Here is an 18507-nt window from a genome sequence, read left to right as displayed (position 1 = left end):
CTGGTATGACAGCAATTCCTGGGGCCTTCCGCCCCCCTGCCCCCAGTTCCTTCAGAGTAGCTTGAATTTTCTCCTTTATCACCATAGGATCTTGATCATTTGTTTCACAGAATTCTTGTGTGTCAGCCAATTCATCTTGGTATAGTGACTCTGGGTACTCCTTTCATCTTCTTTGATGCTTCCCGAGTCATTCAACATTCTGCCCACAGCATCCTTAAGTATTATAACTTGAGGCTTGAATTTGTTCTTCAGGTCCTTCAACTTACAAAACGCTGAGTGAGTTCATTCCTTTTGATTTTCCAATTCCAGTTTTTTTCATATTTTATTATAATACTTTGCTTTGTCTTTCTGTGCTGCCCTATGAAATCCTCTGTTCAGGTCCTTATAGAAAATGTTATTGTTATGTGTTAGGGAGTTGATCTAATTCAAAGTGACTCCATGTGTAATAGAACAAAATGCTGCCTGATCCTATGGAAATTAAGAACTGATAATTAAATGTAAATTATAAAAAATTACTTTTTACACCACTGCTGTTAAAGAAATGCAACTTAATTCAAGTGACCATAAAATAGGCAAAATCATGCAATAAAATGACAATGGAGCAAATAAGTACAAAGGTTAAATGAAATCAGAAAATATTTCAAACAAGCCCAAATCATTAAAAACAAGGCATTTTAAGAGAAAACTGCTAATACTTTCCACCACATGACTCTGTTAGTTGTTGTTCAGTGACAAACAGAATTAAGAGGTGGAAAGAATCATTTATCTAAAAACGCTCTTTTGCTACAATGAAGCCAATCCACATTTTTATAACTAAGATGAAAACTTCATATTGTAAATATGATATTAAAAAACCTGAACTTGATGGTGTATTTAATGATATTAGGGATTTAAAAAATCCCCCCCCATATTTCAATAACAATTCAAATTTACATACCTCATTTTCAATATAGCTGTTTAGAAGATCTTGGCCCAGTTGTCTATATAAGCTACTCTGGATTGGTAGATCAATACTCTTAACTTTTCCTTTTTTAATGTTCTGGTTTAATTTTTCTTGTTTCTCAGAAGCAGCTGACTGTAAAAGAAATACAGAAGAGAAATACACATTTTCAAGCAGGTTTGAGAATTTATTTAGACAATCATTTCAGTTGAAATAAACAAAATAAAAGGAAACAAAAATTTTATTAAAAATACAATTTTAATACTGTTACTATTTTGTGTTTAGTATATGATAAATCCTCAATATGTTTTAGAAAAAATACTATAATGCAAATTGAAACCATGAGATACCACTTGATATATCATACTAAACAAACATGCTAAACCAAAAATATAAACTGTTAGAATGTAGAAAAAACAGAACCCTCATTCAGTGCTGGTAAGATCAGACATTGTGGCCGTTTTAGAAAACAGTTGAGTAGTACCCCAAAATGTTGAACAATGATTATCATATGATCAACTAATTTCATTCCTAGATATATTAAAAACTCTGAATGTTGCCACAGAGTTGTAACTGACTCATAGCTGACTCTCCCTTGGGTTTCTTTGGCTATAATCAAAAAACAGATGAATATCCCTCTTTCTACAGAAAAGTGTGATCTTTGGGTTAACAGCACAATTCTTTAAGGACTATACCACCAAAGATCCCTCCTAGATATAAATCCAAGAACAGTGAAAACATATGTTTACATAAAAACTTGCAGATAAGTGTTCATAACAGCAATATTTGTGATAGCCAGGAAGTAGAGATGACCTAATTTAAGATGTGTATCCATATAATGCACTGCTACTCAGCCACAAAAAGGAATGAAGTACTGACAGATTCTACTACTTAATGATGTTTGAAAACATTATACTTAATTAATAAAGTTAGTCACTAAGGATTACATATTGTAAAACAGTATTTTCTAGAGAGCTCTGGTGGCCTAGTGGCAAGAAGCTGTGCTACCATCCCAAAGGCACACAGTTCGAATCCACCAGATGCTCTGCTGAAGAAGGAGGGGCAATCTCCTCCTGTGCCAGTCGGATCTGATTCAACTGCACACAGCAAGTAATAATAAAAATAAAATAAAATTTAAAAAATCCAAACAAACAGTATTTTTTGAAATTATGAAATGCCCAAAAGAGGAAAATATATAAAGACAGAAGGTAATTAGCAGTTGGCTGTCTAGGGCTGTGGGGAAAGAGGAAGGTAGGTAGGAAATTACTTCTAATTTAGTATAGGATTTCTTTGTGGGGTAACGAAATATTCTAAAATTAATACTGATAAGGCTCTACAACTCTGAATACATGAAAAAAACCCCACCCAACAAAATCCACTGCATTGTACACTAAAATGGGTAAATTATATAGTATATAAAGTATGCTTTTATAAGTTATTTACAATTAAAAGTTAAAAATTATAAAGTTTAAAAAGTTTTTGTTTCTAAATTATTTTAGAGTCTATGATTTAAAACAATCTATTTATTCCTGGAAAACCAAAACCAAAACCATATATCCAGGATGTCATGGAGATAACTAGCCTACATACATCAAAATATGTTCAAGTCAGGAAAATCTGTTGGATATAACACAATTATACAGAAATTCACATGGGTGAAGGGCACAGGGTGTTTCCTTTGCCCTAGCAGGCAATGACTGCCTTAAATACTTAGCTATTCTGAGATGCTGGTTATTGATAAAAGTTTTCTTAATTTAGACTGTAATCTTAAATGAGAAAAAACTAAAAATACAGTTTTCCCACTACTAAAAAGTATTTTACTTATTTTGTGAGGAATCATTCTTTTATAAAATTTTCAGTATGTATTATTAAAATATGGAAGCAGGAGTGGCATCCACTTCCAAAATGGCCTGCCTCTGGAAACACTGAACAGTGCCCAGGCCTTTTGTTCATAGGGTTGCTATGAGTTGTCTACGACTCGACGGCACCAAACAACAACAACATTATTAAAATATATGCATTCTGAATATAAATCTCCTACACCTTCTGTAGTATTAAAACGAAAAATAACACCTATGTTAAAAAGTACACGTTATAAAAAAAAAAGGTACACGTTATAATGTAAATACATTACCTAGTTCAAAATATCAGGAATGTCTAGTGGTATAGTCTATCGTGAAATGCACTGTTAAGACAAAGGTAGTCTCTCTCTGGTGGTTCAATTCTAACAAGGAGAAAGATGGACACCTTCCTTCTGTGTGGTTTACAGTTACTGAAAACCCCCTGGAGAAGGGTCTGCTATGAGTTGGTTCCAACTCAAGAGCAAGGAGTTTGAGTAATTGAAAATACCAGGCGTAAAAGGTAGACCATAAATAATAAAACAAACCTTTGCTTTGGCACCTGTATGATCAATTTCTTCTTCTGGGGTATGTTCAGCATGACATTTGGGATGACCTCCTTCTTCTTGGTCAACCTGCATTTTATCCTGGGACGAAAATATGTGTAAGAAAATTTATACTGTGATTTCTCTCTTTTTTTTAAAAAATAAACTGCAATTGAAGAGTTCAAGACTGTTTCAAAATATGAATGCAAGGAACATAAAAAGGCAGAAGCTTATTTTCTAACAGCTACAAAATAAACAGATGAATAGATAAATGTAATAAATGAATTACTGATACTATGTGCATAAGTTTTATTTCAGTCAAGAACTATAAAGAGAAATAAATATTGGTTCTCAAATAAAATTCACATATTAAGATTAACACAATTCAATCTTATAAAGAGAACTAAATGTTACATGAAAAATATTTGCAAGGACTTTAATAATATGGAGTGATGAAGTAAACAAAACACCCACAAAATTTTTATAATATAAATTAAATATATTTTTTAAATGTAGTAAAATATAAAGTAAATTTCATCAAAACAGTCACAATTGATAGCTGAGAATTAGTAACATTTAAAATAAGATTACCAACATTGGGAATTCCTAAACTTTAAAGTAATAACTAACATTTAAAATAACAGGAAACAAAGAGATGCATTGCACTGGGGAAATCTGCAGTTAAGGGATCTTTCCAAATTACTGAGGAGTAATGATGTCAGTTTGAGGACTAAAGTGCGCCTGTTTCAGGCCATGGTCTTTCTGACACTTGCTATGCATCTGAGAGCTGGATAAATAAGGATTACAGAAAAAGAAGTGACGCCTTTGAGCTGTGGTGTGGAGAAGAGCAGTGAACATCCCATGGATGGCCAAGAGTATGAACAATTATGTCTTGGAGAGAATACAGCCAGACTGTTCTTTGGAGGCAAGTATGATGAGGCTTTGCTTCATATACTTTGGGCATGTTGCAAGAACAGGCTATTCCTTGGAGAAGGACATGATGCTGGGAAGGGTGGAGGGTCAGCAAAGGATAGTAAGACCCTCAACTACTTAGACTGATATGGTGACAGCTGCAATGGGTTCTTGTGTGTAAAAAGTGGCACAGGATAGAACAGGGTTCAGATCTTTTGTTTGTAGGCTTGCTATGAGTTGCACTTGACTCAATGGAACCTAACAACATTTAAACTGTTTATATTTATCTGTGTCTAGAAGACAAACTTTAAAATAGTATTTTGTTTGGTGTCTTAAGTCAACCATGATACACAGCAATCCTATGAACCTTGTTTTATCCTGTGCTGTCTTCCTCATCATCATATTTGAGCCCATTGATATGTCACTTTATTAGCTGATTCACCACCTTTCCAAGCATGATGTCTTTCTCCAAGGACTGGCTCCTCCAAACATGTTCAAAGTTAGTGAGATGAAGTTTCATTATCCCTGCCTCTAAGGAGCACCCTGGTGGCACTTTCTATACAATGTCATTCTTTTTGGTATTCCATGGGCTATTCAGTACTCTTCTCCAATACAATTCAAAGACACTGATATTTTTGTTATCTTCTTTTTCAATGTCCACTTTTCAGATGCATAGCAAATAACTGGAGAGACAATGGCTTGAATCAGGTGCACCATAGTTTTGAAACTGGCATCACTGTTCTTTAGTGATAGAGAGGTCTTTGACAGCAGATTTTCCTAAAGCAATGTCATATAAACTCACTGCCCTTGACTTTGCCACATAGGAAAGAACATGTCATAAGGTAGGACTGTAGGATGTGTTAGTCTATCCAGCAGGGGACTGGCTTGTTTTGCCATTTGACTAGATTTAAATTGAGCAGGTTCAGTTACAGAAATTTGGGAATCTGGCTACCAAAAAAGAAGCGTCAGAGAACACAGGATGGATCCTTTAGGGCCAGAGACTCTTGTGCCTGCTTGGCCTATGGGAGAAAATCAGCAGCCACAGACAAGAACCAGAGACCCAGTATGAGAAAGAACTGACCTGAGATTGCTGCCCTAAAGGAACTAGAGCCTGGGACTGTCACCCAAGCTTGTTGGAGGATTGAGTAGGGAAGTGCCTTAATTGGCAGGACTAGGAAGAGCTTTCGTTAGAGGCCTGAAGACTCAAGGATGAAAGCTGAAGGCCCTGGGAACACACTTCACAAGGTGCCCTGGTTGAGATACTGTATTCTGTTGCCAACCTGAGTTGTAATCTGTTAACTTCCCTAATAAAACCTATAATTTTGAGAATGTTCCTATGAGGTCTATGTAGCTATTGCAAGGGATTTCATGTGTGGAAGAATAGTAGGACTGTTGCTGGAATTAGTAAAAATATGTAAGGGAGCACGGGGGTGCATGTCTGACCTTATGGAAATTAGTTTTGTACAGTGGAGGTTGTTGATGGGGTCAGTATCCCTTGTGGAATTAGTAGAAGCTAGATTTGGCTGCCCTGTGCCACACTTGCTTTTTCACAACACTTTCTTGACTATGTGTACCAAGGGTTTGGTATGGTAATGAGCAAGTTTTAGTTTAGATTCATCTAGACTGGAAAAGAGGCCTGGCAATTCACTTCCAAAAATCAGTCAGTGAAGATTGATTGTATTTCAAACTGTCTGATTTGTACATGAACTTGAAAATAGGACAGGACTAACCAGTGTTTTTGTTCAGTGTTCACAGGGTCACCCTGAACTGAGAGTCTACACAATAATACCTAACAACAATACATCATATATTAGAACACTAAGATAGGATCTCTACATACCGTATCATCTTTGCCTTCAGTTTTAAATGAAGTTTCTGTTTCCATAGAAGCTTCATTCTGATCCCCTTCCACGTTTTGCTTTTCAATTACTGATGCACTAGCCACACTGAAGATTCCATGGATATTAACACGAACTTTTACCTTCACTTTGGAACTGTCACCATCAGATTGTGGAAAAACATTCTGGATAGTGAAGTTCCCTTAAGGAAAAAGGTTAAGATCTTTAATTCACCAATTCATTAATTTAGTAACTTCACAATCAGATTTCAGACACTGGGAAAATAATGGTAAACTTATAATCACATTCTTGTTGATTACCATGAACAAGGAACTTCCTCTAAACTTTTTTTAAAGTACCTTAGGGATTATGATACTCTAACTTAGAAAAGCTAAACCCACTCCAAATCATCAATGCTAGAGAGTAAAAGAGTTGAAATTTAAACTACTACAATGTGATTCAGAGGAAATGTAAATTTTAAATATTTTATTATATTGTTACTTTAAAAGCAAACTGAAAAATTGAATTTCTTTGTGAAAACCAGATATAAATTTCTTTTGCTGTAAGCTTACCAAATTATCATCATCTTTGTAATTCTAGAGAAAAGCAATTTCAAAAACATTCCCGGCAAATTTGCACTAATATGCGCATATATATCAATTTTGCACTTTAAAATATTGGCCTTAAAAGAATCTTAAGTATGTAATAATATTTATATAATAGAGACTACTAAGCAGAAAAACTAGGTAGTAATAAATATGTTGTTGTTGAATGCCTTTGAGTCGAGCACGTCTCATAGCGACCTTACGAACAAAAGGCCCGAAGCCTCTCTACAACTATCGACATTTATCAAAGTTCATAGGCTTTTCAGAGGCATGTTGTTTAGGAAGTGGATGCCATTCCTGCTTCCAAAATAAATATGACTGACCCTCATTAATTTATTTCTATTGTCTCTGAAAAGTTACTATTGTCTCATGTTTATTCTTACAAAAAAAGTACATACAGACAAATGTAAAACTTAAAAATTATTCTTTTTAATGTTATAAATTGGTACCCTGTGTTATATCTTCTAAAAGAAGTATTTTGTTAGAATTATGTTAATATTGATTAATGCTACTCCCCTTATCATTTTTTTTTATTCCAGAGAGCACAGGCTTAGAATAAAGATATATTTTCACACGATAATGAGAATTTACGAAACAGAATTCTTTTCCATAAAAAGTAACTACCATAACCTTTCAGGCCAATCACAGGTAATTTAAAATATAGAAGCAAGACAGAATTAAAAATAAACTTAGTAGTTAAAAGAAGTGCAAATTTTTAAAAAAGTATGAAAATCTTTAAAACTCCAGTGCTAGCATCGCTGAGATGCCAATTAATTTGTTTTCTTGATTCTAATTTTAACATACAATTTATAAAGGCCCAACATTTATGGAAATTATTTTCTTGAGTTTTCTCACCAATTCTTGGATCAGGATAAGGCACTTCATGTGAGTTAGTATAAAATGCTTCTAGTTCAAATGGTTCCCTCTTGTGAAAAGTAATGACTTTTGAAAATGGGGCAGAATGGTTCTTACAGAATACTTCACATTCCCTAAAATGGAATGGGAAAGATATTAATTTTATAATCATTAATTTGCTTATGAACTTAATTAAAAAATTCTGTTCATTCTTAATTTATAACAGAAACTGCAAAGACATTGGTTTGAAAAAAATTACTTTGCTATAGTCATTCACTCTGACAGAGTGATGGTTCAAAGATTTTTTTAAACTGTTAAATATGTTAACAGACAATACAACTAAACAAATTATCTGAAAATTGGATGTTAAAAGTCAACAGATAGCAATAACTTTATTGTACACATACGAGGACCATTAACTTCCAAATATGCGCCATACGTAGTTTTTGTCCCTCAGTTCGCTTAGAGAAATCTTTTTTTTTTCTTAAGCAGTTGAGCACTAATACTTTAATTATCGCTAAATAAATGAAATTTTGTGAGTTATCTAAAGTTCAAAGCTCAGGTCTGTGAGATCTCAATTACCTTTGCCTTTCTGAAACACACGAAATTATGAAAAGAGTATCTCCAGGCTAATTTCAGCTGAGGGGCAGGGAGAGGTCAGAGTGTTTCCACAAGGAAATCAAAAGAACAATCAAAATGTAACTACCTCAGCATGGTCATATGACTCTAGAGAAAAGAATTAAGGGTGGAAGTCCATAGATGATCCTACAAATAGACCTATTGTTGTTAAGACCAGTCCAAATCATACCAAATTAAAAAGAAGTATCTCATTGGCTTGTTGGGTCTTGGTGGTACCCCACGTTTCCCTCCATCCCAAAAGAGATCAGTTCTGTTAAGAAAAACCTCCAGTGTTGGTAGGGTGCGTTCCAGGGACATTCTGCGTAGTGATGCAGGGAGGGATGGGATGGCACTGCATTACTCAATCAACTCTTCTTGGCTTTCAAGAATCATCACAGGTAGAAGGCCTGCCAGGTGTCTCGTCTGATGAGGCAAAACACTGAAAAGATGCTAAAATACAGGACCCAAGTGTTCGTTGACTCACTGGTGTCCCACATCTCTTCCTCTCTTCTCTTTATGTAAGACAAATCATTGGTGATAGATTCAGAGTTCTTCCAGTATTGCTAGATCCACCTCTAAAGGTCTGAGCTTCTCAACTTTTACTATCTCCTTGTAATTTTTTGCTCCCACTTCATGTTTCATGTCTAGGATCATGAGTTGGTCAGGTGTGCGCCCTTTTTCTTTTACTTTCAAAACACACTTCAAACATGTCATAATCTTCAGTGGTAAAAGCAAACTTTCCCTTGGTTGTACCTTTCTTGGCATACAGAATGTGGTCAGCAGAATCTGTGATCTTTACTGGTCAGTGATCTTGTATATGCACCTGTCACCAGCAGGTCCTTGTGGATCTCTTCTTCACAGAGGCACTTGAAGGAATTCAGAGGCCGATGTGAGGGAATGGTGAGGACCAAGCTGGGGTCAAGCAAGCGCAAAAGTAACAATGGCAACAGGCAAGGGCCATGCTGGCATAGTAGATCAGATAAACCAGACATGGTGCCAGAGACTCATTCACTACCTCGGGCCAGAGTAAAAAAATGTTTAAAATTTCAAAACACTTTCAAAGGTATAAAAGGAAAAAATGTTACAAGAAATATTTGTATAATCTAGGTCTGAACCCAGATTTACGTGTTAAACATTATACCCTATTCGTTTTATATTCTGTGTACAAGTACTCCACCTGTGTATGCATTTTTTCTTCATGACCTAAATCAATGTTACATGCATCATGGCCCTTTGGAGTTTAAGTGGAGTTCACTGGATGGAGAAATGGTTAAATGCTTGCCTTTAAGAGGCTGGCAGTTCAAGCCCACCTATCAGTGTTTCAGAAGCCATGTCCCTCAGGCAATTTTTCTCTGTACATATGGTGGTGTTAGGAATCATAACTGAGTTGACAAAACCAATGAATATCCCTAAATAATATTTCCAAATAAAGATATTTTCTAACATAAAAATAGTATACTAGTCAGCTTCATTTTTATGTGTACTGTCAGATCTGACTTGTACAGGAGGAGACTGTCCCTCCTTCTGCAGCAGAGCATCTGGTGGATTCGAAATGCGCACTTCTGGGATTGAAGTGCAGCTTCTTGCCCCTAGGCCACCAGAGCTCACCAAGCATAGCTCATAAAGTTGTATATTTCTATCCTGTGATTTTCATATGAAAATAAGTAATCATAAAAAAATACTAAGAAAACAATATGCCCATCTAGGTTCATAGAACATTATAATTTTTATATCTTCATTTAAAAAAGTATTTTCTAAGAAGTATAAATTCCTCTAATTTGGAAAAATATGTTTAATTGATTAAAAATTTACAACAGTCTCTCACCAATGCTTTGAAGATAACTTACCCAGTTCCATCTTCAAAAGAGGTCTTCCACCTTAATGTGATTGAATAAGGAATAAGGTCTGTTATGGAAAATTCACGCACTTTGAATGCTGGTGAAAGAATTGCACACTGGAAATAGAAAGAATATATATCACATTTAAATAATAAATACAAAAGCAATCTTTATTATACCATTTAATGAAGTCCTTAGATTAAACCTGCTGTGTTTTAAAAATCACTATACTTTCTTAGTAATTAGTTAATATAAGGGCAAGAATACTCTTCTAAAACTTAAAAAGAGTATTTTTAAGGCACAAGAAGAAATCGTAAATGGGTGTAATTGTTAAAATGCAGAGAATAAATGTTCTTTCAGTACCATCACAGATATATTTGTCTTATTATACTTTTTTTATTGTACATTTTTTTATTGTACATTTAAACATAAAGGAATAATTTCCATTTACTTACTCATTTAGATTACTGATAGGTGGTTGGAACAGGTACTTTAATAGGTTAGGTATACTTGATACAGCTGACTAACCACTCTATTTTTGACAAGATCTAAAAAATAAAGTATAAACTGTATTCATAAACATTCTAAAAAACAAGCTTAATAATCATACCTGTAATGCACATCCTCTTGCAACTGCTTCATCAGCATTCAATGTGGTACTTATATCTTTAAGAAAGAATTTAGTGATCTGTTCCTTCACTGCGGGAATTCGTGTTGCTCCTCCTACAATTTCTATACTACTTATATCTTCACGTTGTAAGTCTAGAAAATATATTTATGATTGCAGAGAAAAAATTTTTATTAGTGAATGTTTTTTAAAATGGGATACATTTTTCATTTGTTCAGGAGAAAATAAAAATGTAAAAAAGATGAAAACTTACAAAAAGGATAAATTTAATAAATAATAATCTATGACAATCACTATGATTGAATGATTGATCCACATTGTTAGGGGAAATCAGAGTATGGGTTTTCAAGGAACTCTTCGCAACAGCTCAGTCTAGAAAAACACTTTCACCTCATAAATCCTCATGGAAGATACTTTTAGTTGATTATAAAAATCTTAACAAAAGCAATCATGTCCCATTTATACTTCATTTTTATCTTAGAATTCTCCATACATATCAGTGAAGTGAGTAAAATCATGGTACAGCTTCAAAGAGTGGTCCAGCACCGTTTACTTACTAGCTTGCTCCATTACTGCTTTTAAAGGTGGTTCAACTCGGGCCAGGAGGGAAGCACTTAATTGTTCAAAGTGAGCCCTGTGGGAAAAAGAAAATTCATTATGTTGGGTTAAAATTCTGTTTTGAAATAATGGAATAAAAAAAAACAAACAAACCCAAAACACCCCAACTCAGAAACAACCAACCAACACAGTAAGACATACATATTATAAAGTAAGCACTTTTAAAACTCAAAACATAAATGGTACCTATTCATTTTACTGGAAACATCAAGGTCATTCATGAAACATTCAATGTTCAGTGGAAGATCTGATGCATTTGCGCTCATTAGCTTCTTCAATTTTTCACATTCCTGATATAAACGCAACAAGGCCCGAGAGTTTTCCTTCACATTTAACTTGTATTTGGTCTTGAACTCATCACAGAAGTAGTCTACTAAAGCCTCATCAAAGTTCCTGCCACCCAAATATGGATCAAAGGTAGTAGCCAAGACCTATTAATTGGAAAATAATAGAAATAAATTTTCAGCAATAATAAATGATTTATAAGGAAAAGAGATTAAAAACAAACCTCCTTTAGAATGATAATAAAGTAAAAGAATTTATCAAAGTACAGGCTTGAACATGAATTATCCATTTTATTTAACCAACACATTTCCCCAATGAACTATGTGCTTTATAGTTATATATCCATATAAGTATATATTTGTGATTTAAAAGAATTAAAATTCTGAAATAAGTTATAATAATTGTTATGTGCCTTCGAGTGGCTTGCGACCCATAGTGACCTTATGTACAGCAGCTTTGAAACCCAGCCCTGTCCTGAGCCAGTCTCACTAATTCCAACACACCAACCCCCACTGCCCCAGTAACTGTATCAATCTGTCTCATCTGGGGTCTTCCTCTTCTGCACTGTCCCTCCACCCTTCCGAGCATGATGTCCTTCTCCAAGGACTGGTCTCTCCTGGCCATGTGCCTAAAGTATGTGAGACAGAGCTTCAAAATCCCAGCCTCTAAGGAGAGACTCAATTTCACCCTCTCCAAACAGACAGATCTATTTGTTTTCTTGGCAGTCCGGGGTATGTTTAAGACTCTTCTCCAGCACCACAACTAGAATGCATCAAATCTTCTTCTGTCATCCTTAGCCACTGTCCAGCTCTATGAAGCACAAGTAATCGTGAAGACCATGACCTGGATTAGGCACACATTAGTCTCTAGACTGAGATCATTGCTTTTCAGCACTCTAGAGAGGTCCATGACAGCAGATTTTCCCAATGCATTTTGTCTTTTGATTTCCTGATTGCTGGTATTGATTGTGGATCCAAGCAAGCTGTAATTGTTAACCTCAATGTCTTCTCCATCTACTATGGTGCTGCCAATTGGCCCAGTGGTGAGAATCTGTCTTCTTTATGTTGAGCTTGAATCCATATTGAAGACTACAGACCTTGACCTTCTGCAGGAAGCGCTTCAGGTCTTCAGTTTCAGCAAGCAAGGTTGTGTCATCTGCATAACATAGGTATTGATGAGTTTTCTTCCATTCCTGATGCCACATTCCTCTTCATAAGGCCCTGCTTCTCGAATGATCTGTTCTGCATACAAATTGAAAAGGTATGGGGACAGGATGTATCCCTGATATACTCCTTTCATGATTTTGAACCATGCAATGTTTCCCTGCTCTGTTCTGATGACTGCTTCCCGGCCCAAGTATAGGTTTCGCATAAGCACAATCAAGTGCTCTGAGATTTCCTTTTTCCTCAGGGTAGCCATATTTGTTGTGATCCACACAGTCAAGTGCCTTTGCATAGTCAATAAACACACATTCTTCTGGTAATCTCTGCTCTCTGCCAAGATCCGTCTGACATTGGAAATAATGTCTCTAGTGCCATGACCTCTTCTAAACTCAGCCTGTATTTCTGGTAGTTCTCTGTCAATGAACTGCTGAAGTTGTTGCTAGATAATCTTAAGCAGCATTTTGCTTCGTGTGATATTAGTGATATTGTTTGATAATTTCCACAATCTGTCAGGTAACCATTTTTTGGAATGGGAATAAAGAATTAAAACTTCATTATTTTGCAAGCTCTAGTTCTAGAAAAGCACTGGGTAGTGCTTCAACTAGAGAGAAGAAACATGTTATGCATACAAAAATAAAGTGATTAAAACAGTCAAGAAAAGAACATCCAAAGATTACATCAGACATAGTTCAAGAGGTGAATTTACAGATCAGGAATGAAGTTATTGTTTTTCTGAAGTCTGCCTATTTTCATAATGAAACTCAAGAAACAAAAGATACATGAAAAACTAAAAAGAGATCAGGAAAAAGCAAAGAGGACAAGAATTTAATATAATACACTTGTTTTGCAATGGCCCCCAGTTGGCAGTCAGGTGGAAGATGAGAAATCAAGTCAAAGAACTTCAACACTGTGTTGTGGTTACCTGCCATCGAGTTGAGTATGACTCATTATGGGCCTATGAATAATGACCCTGAACCTTGTCCTATTTTGAGCCAATTTCACCATCTCTGACACATTTGACTCCAACTGCCATAGTCACTGTGTCAATCCATTGTCTTTCCTGCACTGATCTTCTACTCTTCCAAGCATGATATCCTTTTCCAAGGACTGGTCCCTTCTGACAACAAAGTATGTGAAATGGAATTTCACCATCCTTGCCTTCAAGCAGCACCCTGGCTTCACTTTCTGCAGATAAACCTGTTTATTCTCTTGCCTGTTCACAATATGTTCGGTACTCTTCTCTAGTATCATAACTCAAAGGCATCGATTCTTGTTTCATTTTTAGTCACTCTCAGCTTTCAGATGTTCAGCAAGCAATTGAGAAGACCATGGCTTAGATCAGGGTTTTGTCTTTAGACTGACATCGCTGCTCTTCAGCACTCTGAAAAGACCTGTGACTACTGATTTCCCCAATGCCACTCATCTTTTGGTTTTTTAAAAAATTTTATTTTATTAATTTTAATGAACACTTACAGAGATTTTGAATTTCCATTCATTCATCGCTGCACTATTTTCTCCACCCCCGCCTCCCCATCTTTTGATTTCTTGACTCGTGATGCCAAGGATGTTGGTTGTCAATCCAATTAAGATGAAATTGTTAACAACTTCAATCCTTTCTCCATCTATCATGATGGCCATGTGGTGAGGATTTCTGTTTTCTTTTTTGGTGAGAAAAATCTGTACTTAGACAGCTTGACTCAGTTTAGATGATCACAAGTTTGTTGGCAAAATCCAGAGCATCACAGTTAAGCCAAGTTGAACATAGTCCTTCTTTACTCCATCAGGCCTAATCAAGGCATTGACCTAGGTCAAATCAATGTCACAGAGCTTCTTTACAGCTTGTCTATTTGGTGCTTGTTGACCCTGATATCACAATGAACACCAGTGTGTTGTTATTTTCTATTTTCTTCATAGCTGACTCATGGTCAGGAGAAACTTGATAATGGCATAAATCAAGCTTGCTTTTCCTAGGGGCACTCTTCCAGAAGTATCTGCATTGCCTTTAGTCTCCGTGTCTTAAGCTACTAGTAGGTGGGTGACATGCAGATAACCCCCCCCCATGGATGACCTTCAGGCCTGCCTTCTTGGCCTTTAACACTCTTGCTTTGGCTTCAGTTTTGGGAGTGTCAGGGGCTTCCCTTTTTGCTTTTGGTGCCATCTTCTGATTTCTGTTTTCTGGATACTGAGTTGCAATTCATAGGCTGAGATCCTTGATCATCTGCAGCATCAAGTGCTCCTGACTTTCAGAGATCAAGATGTGTCATCTTCATAATATAGGTGGTTGATGACGATTCCTCTGATCTTGATGCCACCTTTGTAAAGCCCAGCTTCTCAAATGATCTGTTCTATATACAGATTAAAAAGGTAGGAAGAAAGAATACATCCCTGATGCACTCCTTTCTTGAATTAGAACCATGCCATGTTCCCTTGCTCTGTTCAGACAACTACTTCTAGGTTTTGCATCATCACACATCAAGTGTTCTGGGATTCTCATTCTTCCCAATGTTAGCCATAATTTATTGCTGTCAACAGTCAAATGCTTTTGCAGTCATTCAGACACAAACAGACATCCTTCTGGTATTCTCTGCTTTTAGCCAAGAGCCATATGACAATAGCAGTGATATCCCTAGTGCCATGGTCTCTTCTAAATTCAGCTTCTATTTCTGGAATTTTTCTGCTGATGCACTGTTCTGTTTTTGTGTAATCTTCAGTAATATTTTGCTTGCATGAGGTATTAATAGTACTATTTAATAATCTCCACATTTTCTGGATCATCTTTCTTGGCAACTGGAACAGTACAGTTACTAAAAACGCAGGGCCAAGACAGTTAGGCCTTCTCCTTCAGATAATGAACAAATGACTTCTACTCGTAATAGTGAGCTGTAAGAGAGCTCTGGTAGCCTAGTGGCAAGAAGCTGCACTGTAATCCCAGAGATGGGCAGCTTGAATTCACCAGATGCTCTGCTGGAGAAAGAGGGACAATCTCCTCCTGTACCAGTCAGATCTGATTTGACGGTACACACACACACACACAATAATTAAATAAAAAATTAAAAAAAATAGTGAGCTATAGTGGTAAGAAGTTGTCCTGCCAACACAAAGGCACATAGTTCAAATCCACCAGCCACTCCACAGGAGAAGGGTGGAAAGTCTCTTGTGATTTACAGCCTCTGAAAACAGGTCTCACTGGAGGGTCCATTATGAGTTGGTTCTGCCTTGACAATATGCAACAACGACTCTTAATAGTCACTAATGAAGTAAGACTCCTACTGTTGATGTGGTTTTTAGTTTTGGAGTTGTTTTTTAATAAATATTGGGTGGAATGGTGGTAAACATGACAGTACATTGTGAGCATAATCTGATTGGAATGTTATACTGAATGCATTGTGTATGGTGAACACACAAGTCTAGTATTACTGAAAATTACTTGTGAAATTGTATTGATATGTGAGTAGATCAAGTATATATGTTTCTGAGAAGGGTCATAGATTTTATCAAACTTTCAAAGGAATCTATCATGTAAAGATTATGTATCAGTACTAAAAAAATAGCCATTAGAAAAGGGAAAAATATTAAGTCATCTTGATCCAACAGTTAGTTCTGTGTTAAAATTTAAGTGTCAAGGATTAAAGCAATACATTGCAGAAAACTATTCAGAACAGTTATTGCTCTTTAATTTCCTGATTGTTAGGTGTTGTCAAGTCTAGCACGACTCATAGTGACCCGATGAACAAAATATCTGAACCCTGTTCTATTCTGTGCCATCCTCACAGTTCCTGACACATAAGAGCCCACTGCAGCAGTCACTGTATCAAACCACCTGGTTGAGGGTCTTCTTCTCCTTCACCAACCCTCCACCCTTCCCAACATCATATCCTTTCCAAGAAATAGCACCTCCTAGCAATATGTCCAAAGTGAGGGAAAGCCTCATCATTTTTGCCTCCAAAAAGCACTCCAACTACACTCTTGCTAAGACATAACTGTTTGTTCTTCTGGTCATCCATGGGATGTTCAGGGCTCTTCTCCAACACCATAGCTCAAAGGCATCAATTCTTTTTTCCATCATCCTTATTATAATTATCTAGCTCTTGGATGTACAGCTAGTAATCTGAAAGACTGTGGCCTGAATCAGACGTACTTTAGCTCTCAAACCGACATCACTACTCCCCAATAATTTAGAAAGGTCCCTAACTTCAGATTTTCCCAGTGCAATGCATCTACTTATTTCCTGACTGCTCTTACCAAGGGTGTTAATTGTGTATTCAAGCAAGATGAAGTGGCTGACAGTCTCAATCTCCTCTCCAACCATCATGACACTGCTTATTGGTCCAGTGGTAAAAATTTTTGTTTTCCTGACACTGAGAAGCAATCCACACTGAAGGATGCATTCGAAAAAAGTGCTTCAAGCCCTCCTCACTTTCAGCAAGCAAGGCTGTGTCACCTGCATAAAGCAGGTTTATTGATGAAGTCTCCTTCCAATCCCGACACCACACTCCTCCTCCTATAATCCAGCTTCTTGGATAAGTTTCTCAGCATATAGACTGAATAGGTATGGGGAGAAAATACAACCCTGGCACAATCCCTTTCTGATTTAAAATTTCCTGATTACAAGGATATTATAGCAATATAAATGGTAAAACAAAAGGCTCTGCAGATGTTAAGTAACCCAAGCATTTAGTCTTAATAGCTTCTCTTCATTCCCATGCATAATGGAAAATTTAAGTCTGAGTAAAATAACCAAAGTAAAAATAACTATAAAATAAAATATAGACATGGAGGTGCACACAGAGGTGGTGCTCATGGGGGAGGACTGGTAGTGGCTTTTGGAAGGAGCTACTGAACACCTACACTTCAGGGATACCAAGACCAGAGTCAGTGCAGATATCCTGCAGGCCCTGAGATGCTGAGGATCTTCATGGTGGAGGCAGCCATCTATGGGGTCCAATAGGACCAGGCTGAGGACTTGCCTGCGTAGAGGTGGACCAGCTGGAGAAGGTGTTCCCCTAGCTGCTCTTGGAGTTCCTGAAAGCTCTGCAGCACTGGAACGGCTGCCCCAAGTCATAGCCAAGCTGACGGCACCAGCTTCAAGCCCAGAGCCAGGTCAGCACCAGTCTGGGAGCACATGCCCCTGGATGGACACCAAATCCAAAGGCCAAAGGAGTGGGTATTCCTGAGCTGTGGGACAACCACCAGAGCACGGACTTCACAAGTCTTGCCATATCACTCAGACACTTCCTGCCTTATAAAGCTGTTTGCGCGCGCTCGCGCGCGCTCTCTCTCTCACACACACTCTCACTCTCTCTCTTTTTCCAATACAGACGAAGCACCCCCAGACAGAAGTAAAATAGCATCTTATAACAAAACCTGTAAGTATAATCATGAATATTCAGGCTCTCTCACTGCTGTCTTAATTTTCACTTAGTGAAAGCAATAAAAATCAGGTAACATTAATAAAAAAATTAATAATGAAGTTGGGTGAAGGAAAAGGCAACACACAAAGAGGTGCTTAAACATTTAATTGTTATGTGCTGTCAAGTTGCCTGCGACTCACAGCAACCCTATGTACAAGAGCTCTGAAGCCTGCCCTATTGCCCCAGTCACTATATTAATCCATTTCATCTGAGGTCTTCCTCTCCTATTCTGTCCCTCCACCCTTCCAAGTGTGATGTCCTTCAAGGATTGGTTCCTTCTGACTACATGCTCAAAGTATGTAAGATAGAGCTTCAAAATCTTGCTCCAAGGAGAAACTTGGTTTCCCCCTCTCCAAGACAGAGCTATTTGTTTTCTTGGCAGTCCATAATATGTCTGAGACTCTTCTTCAGCA

General features: G+C 36.8%; 1 protein-coding gene across 1 annotated transcript in view; it reads right to left on the bottom strand.

The window, feature by feature from the left end:
• The window catches only part of HSPA4L (heat shock 70kDa protein 4-like), a 72195-nt gene that overhangs the window by 19231 nt on the left and 34457 nt on the right, over positions 1-18507 (bottom strand). Inside the window, exons 7-14 of the mRNA XM_006887554.1 lie at positions 11422-11666; positions 11175-11251; positions 10600-10751; positions 9999-10105; positions 7534-7667; positions 6076-6275; positions 3327-3425; positions 938-1075 (exon numbers count right to left, since the gene is read on the bottom strand). Of these exons, the coding sequence (XP_006887616.1) occupies positions 938-1075; positions 3327-3425; positions 6076-6275; positions 7534-7667; positions 9999-10105; positions 10600-10751; positions 11175-11251; positions 11422-11666 (1152 nt within the window). The remainder of the gene's footprint in view (positions 1-937; positions 1076-3326; positions 3426-6075; positions 6276-7533; positions 7668-9998; positions 10106-10599; positions 10752-11174; positions 11252-11421; positions 11667-18507) is intronic.

This window comes from Elephantulus edwardii, unplaced genomic scaffold (assembly GCF_000299155.1).
Source record: "Elephantulus edwardii isolate Elephantulus edwardi_28Jun2011 unplaced genomic scaffold, EleEdw1.0 scaffold00058, whole genome shotgun sequence".
NCBI classification, from domain to species: domain Eukaryota; kingdom Metazoa; phylum Chordata; class Mammalia; order Macroscelidea; family Macroscelididae; genus Elephantulus; species Elephantulus edwardii.
The sequence above is the reverse complement of the archived record's forward strand: the minus strand, read 5'-3'. Positions and strand labels throughout refer to the sequence as shown.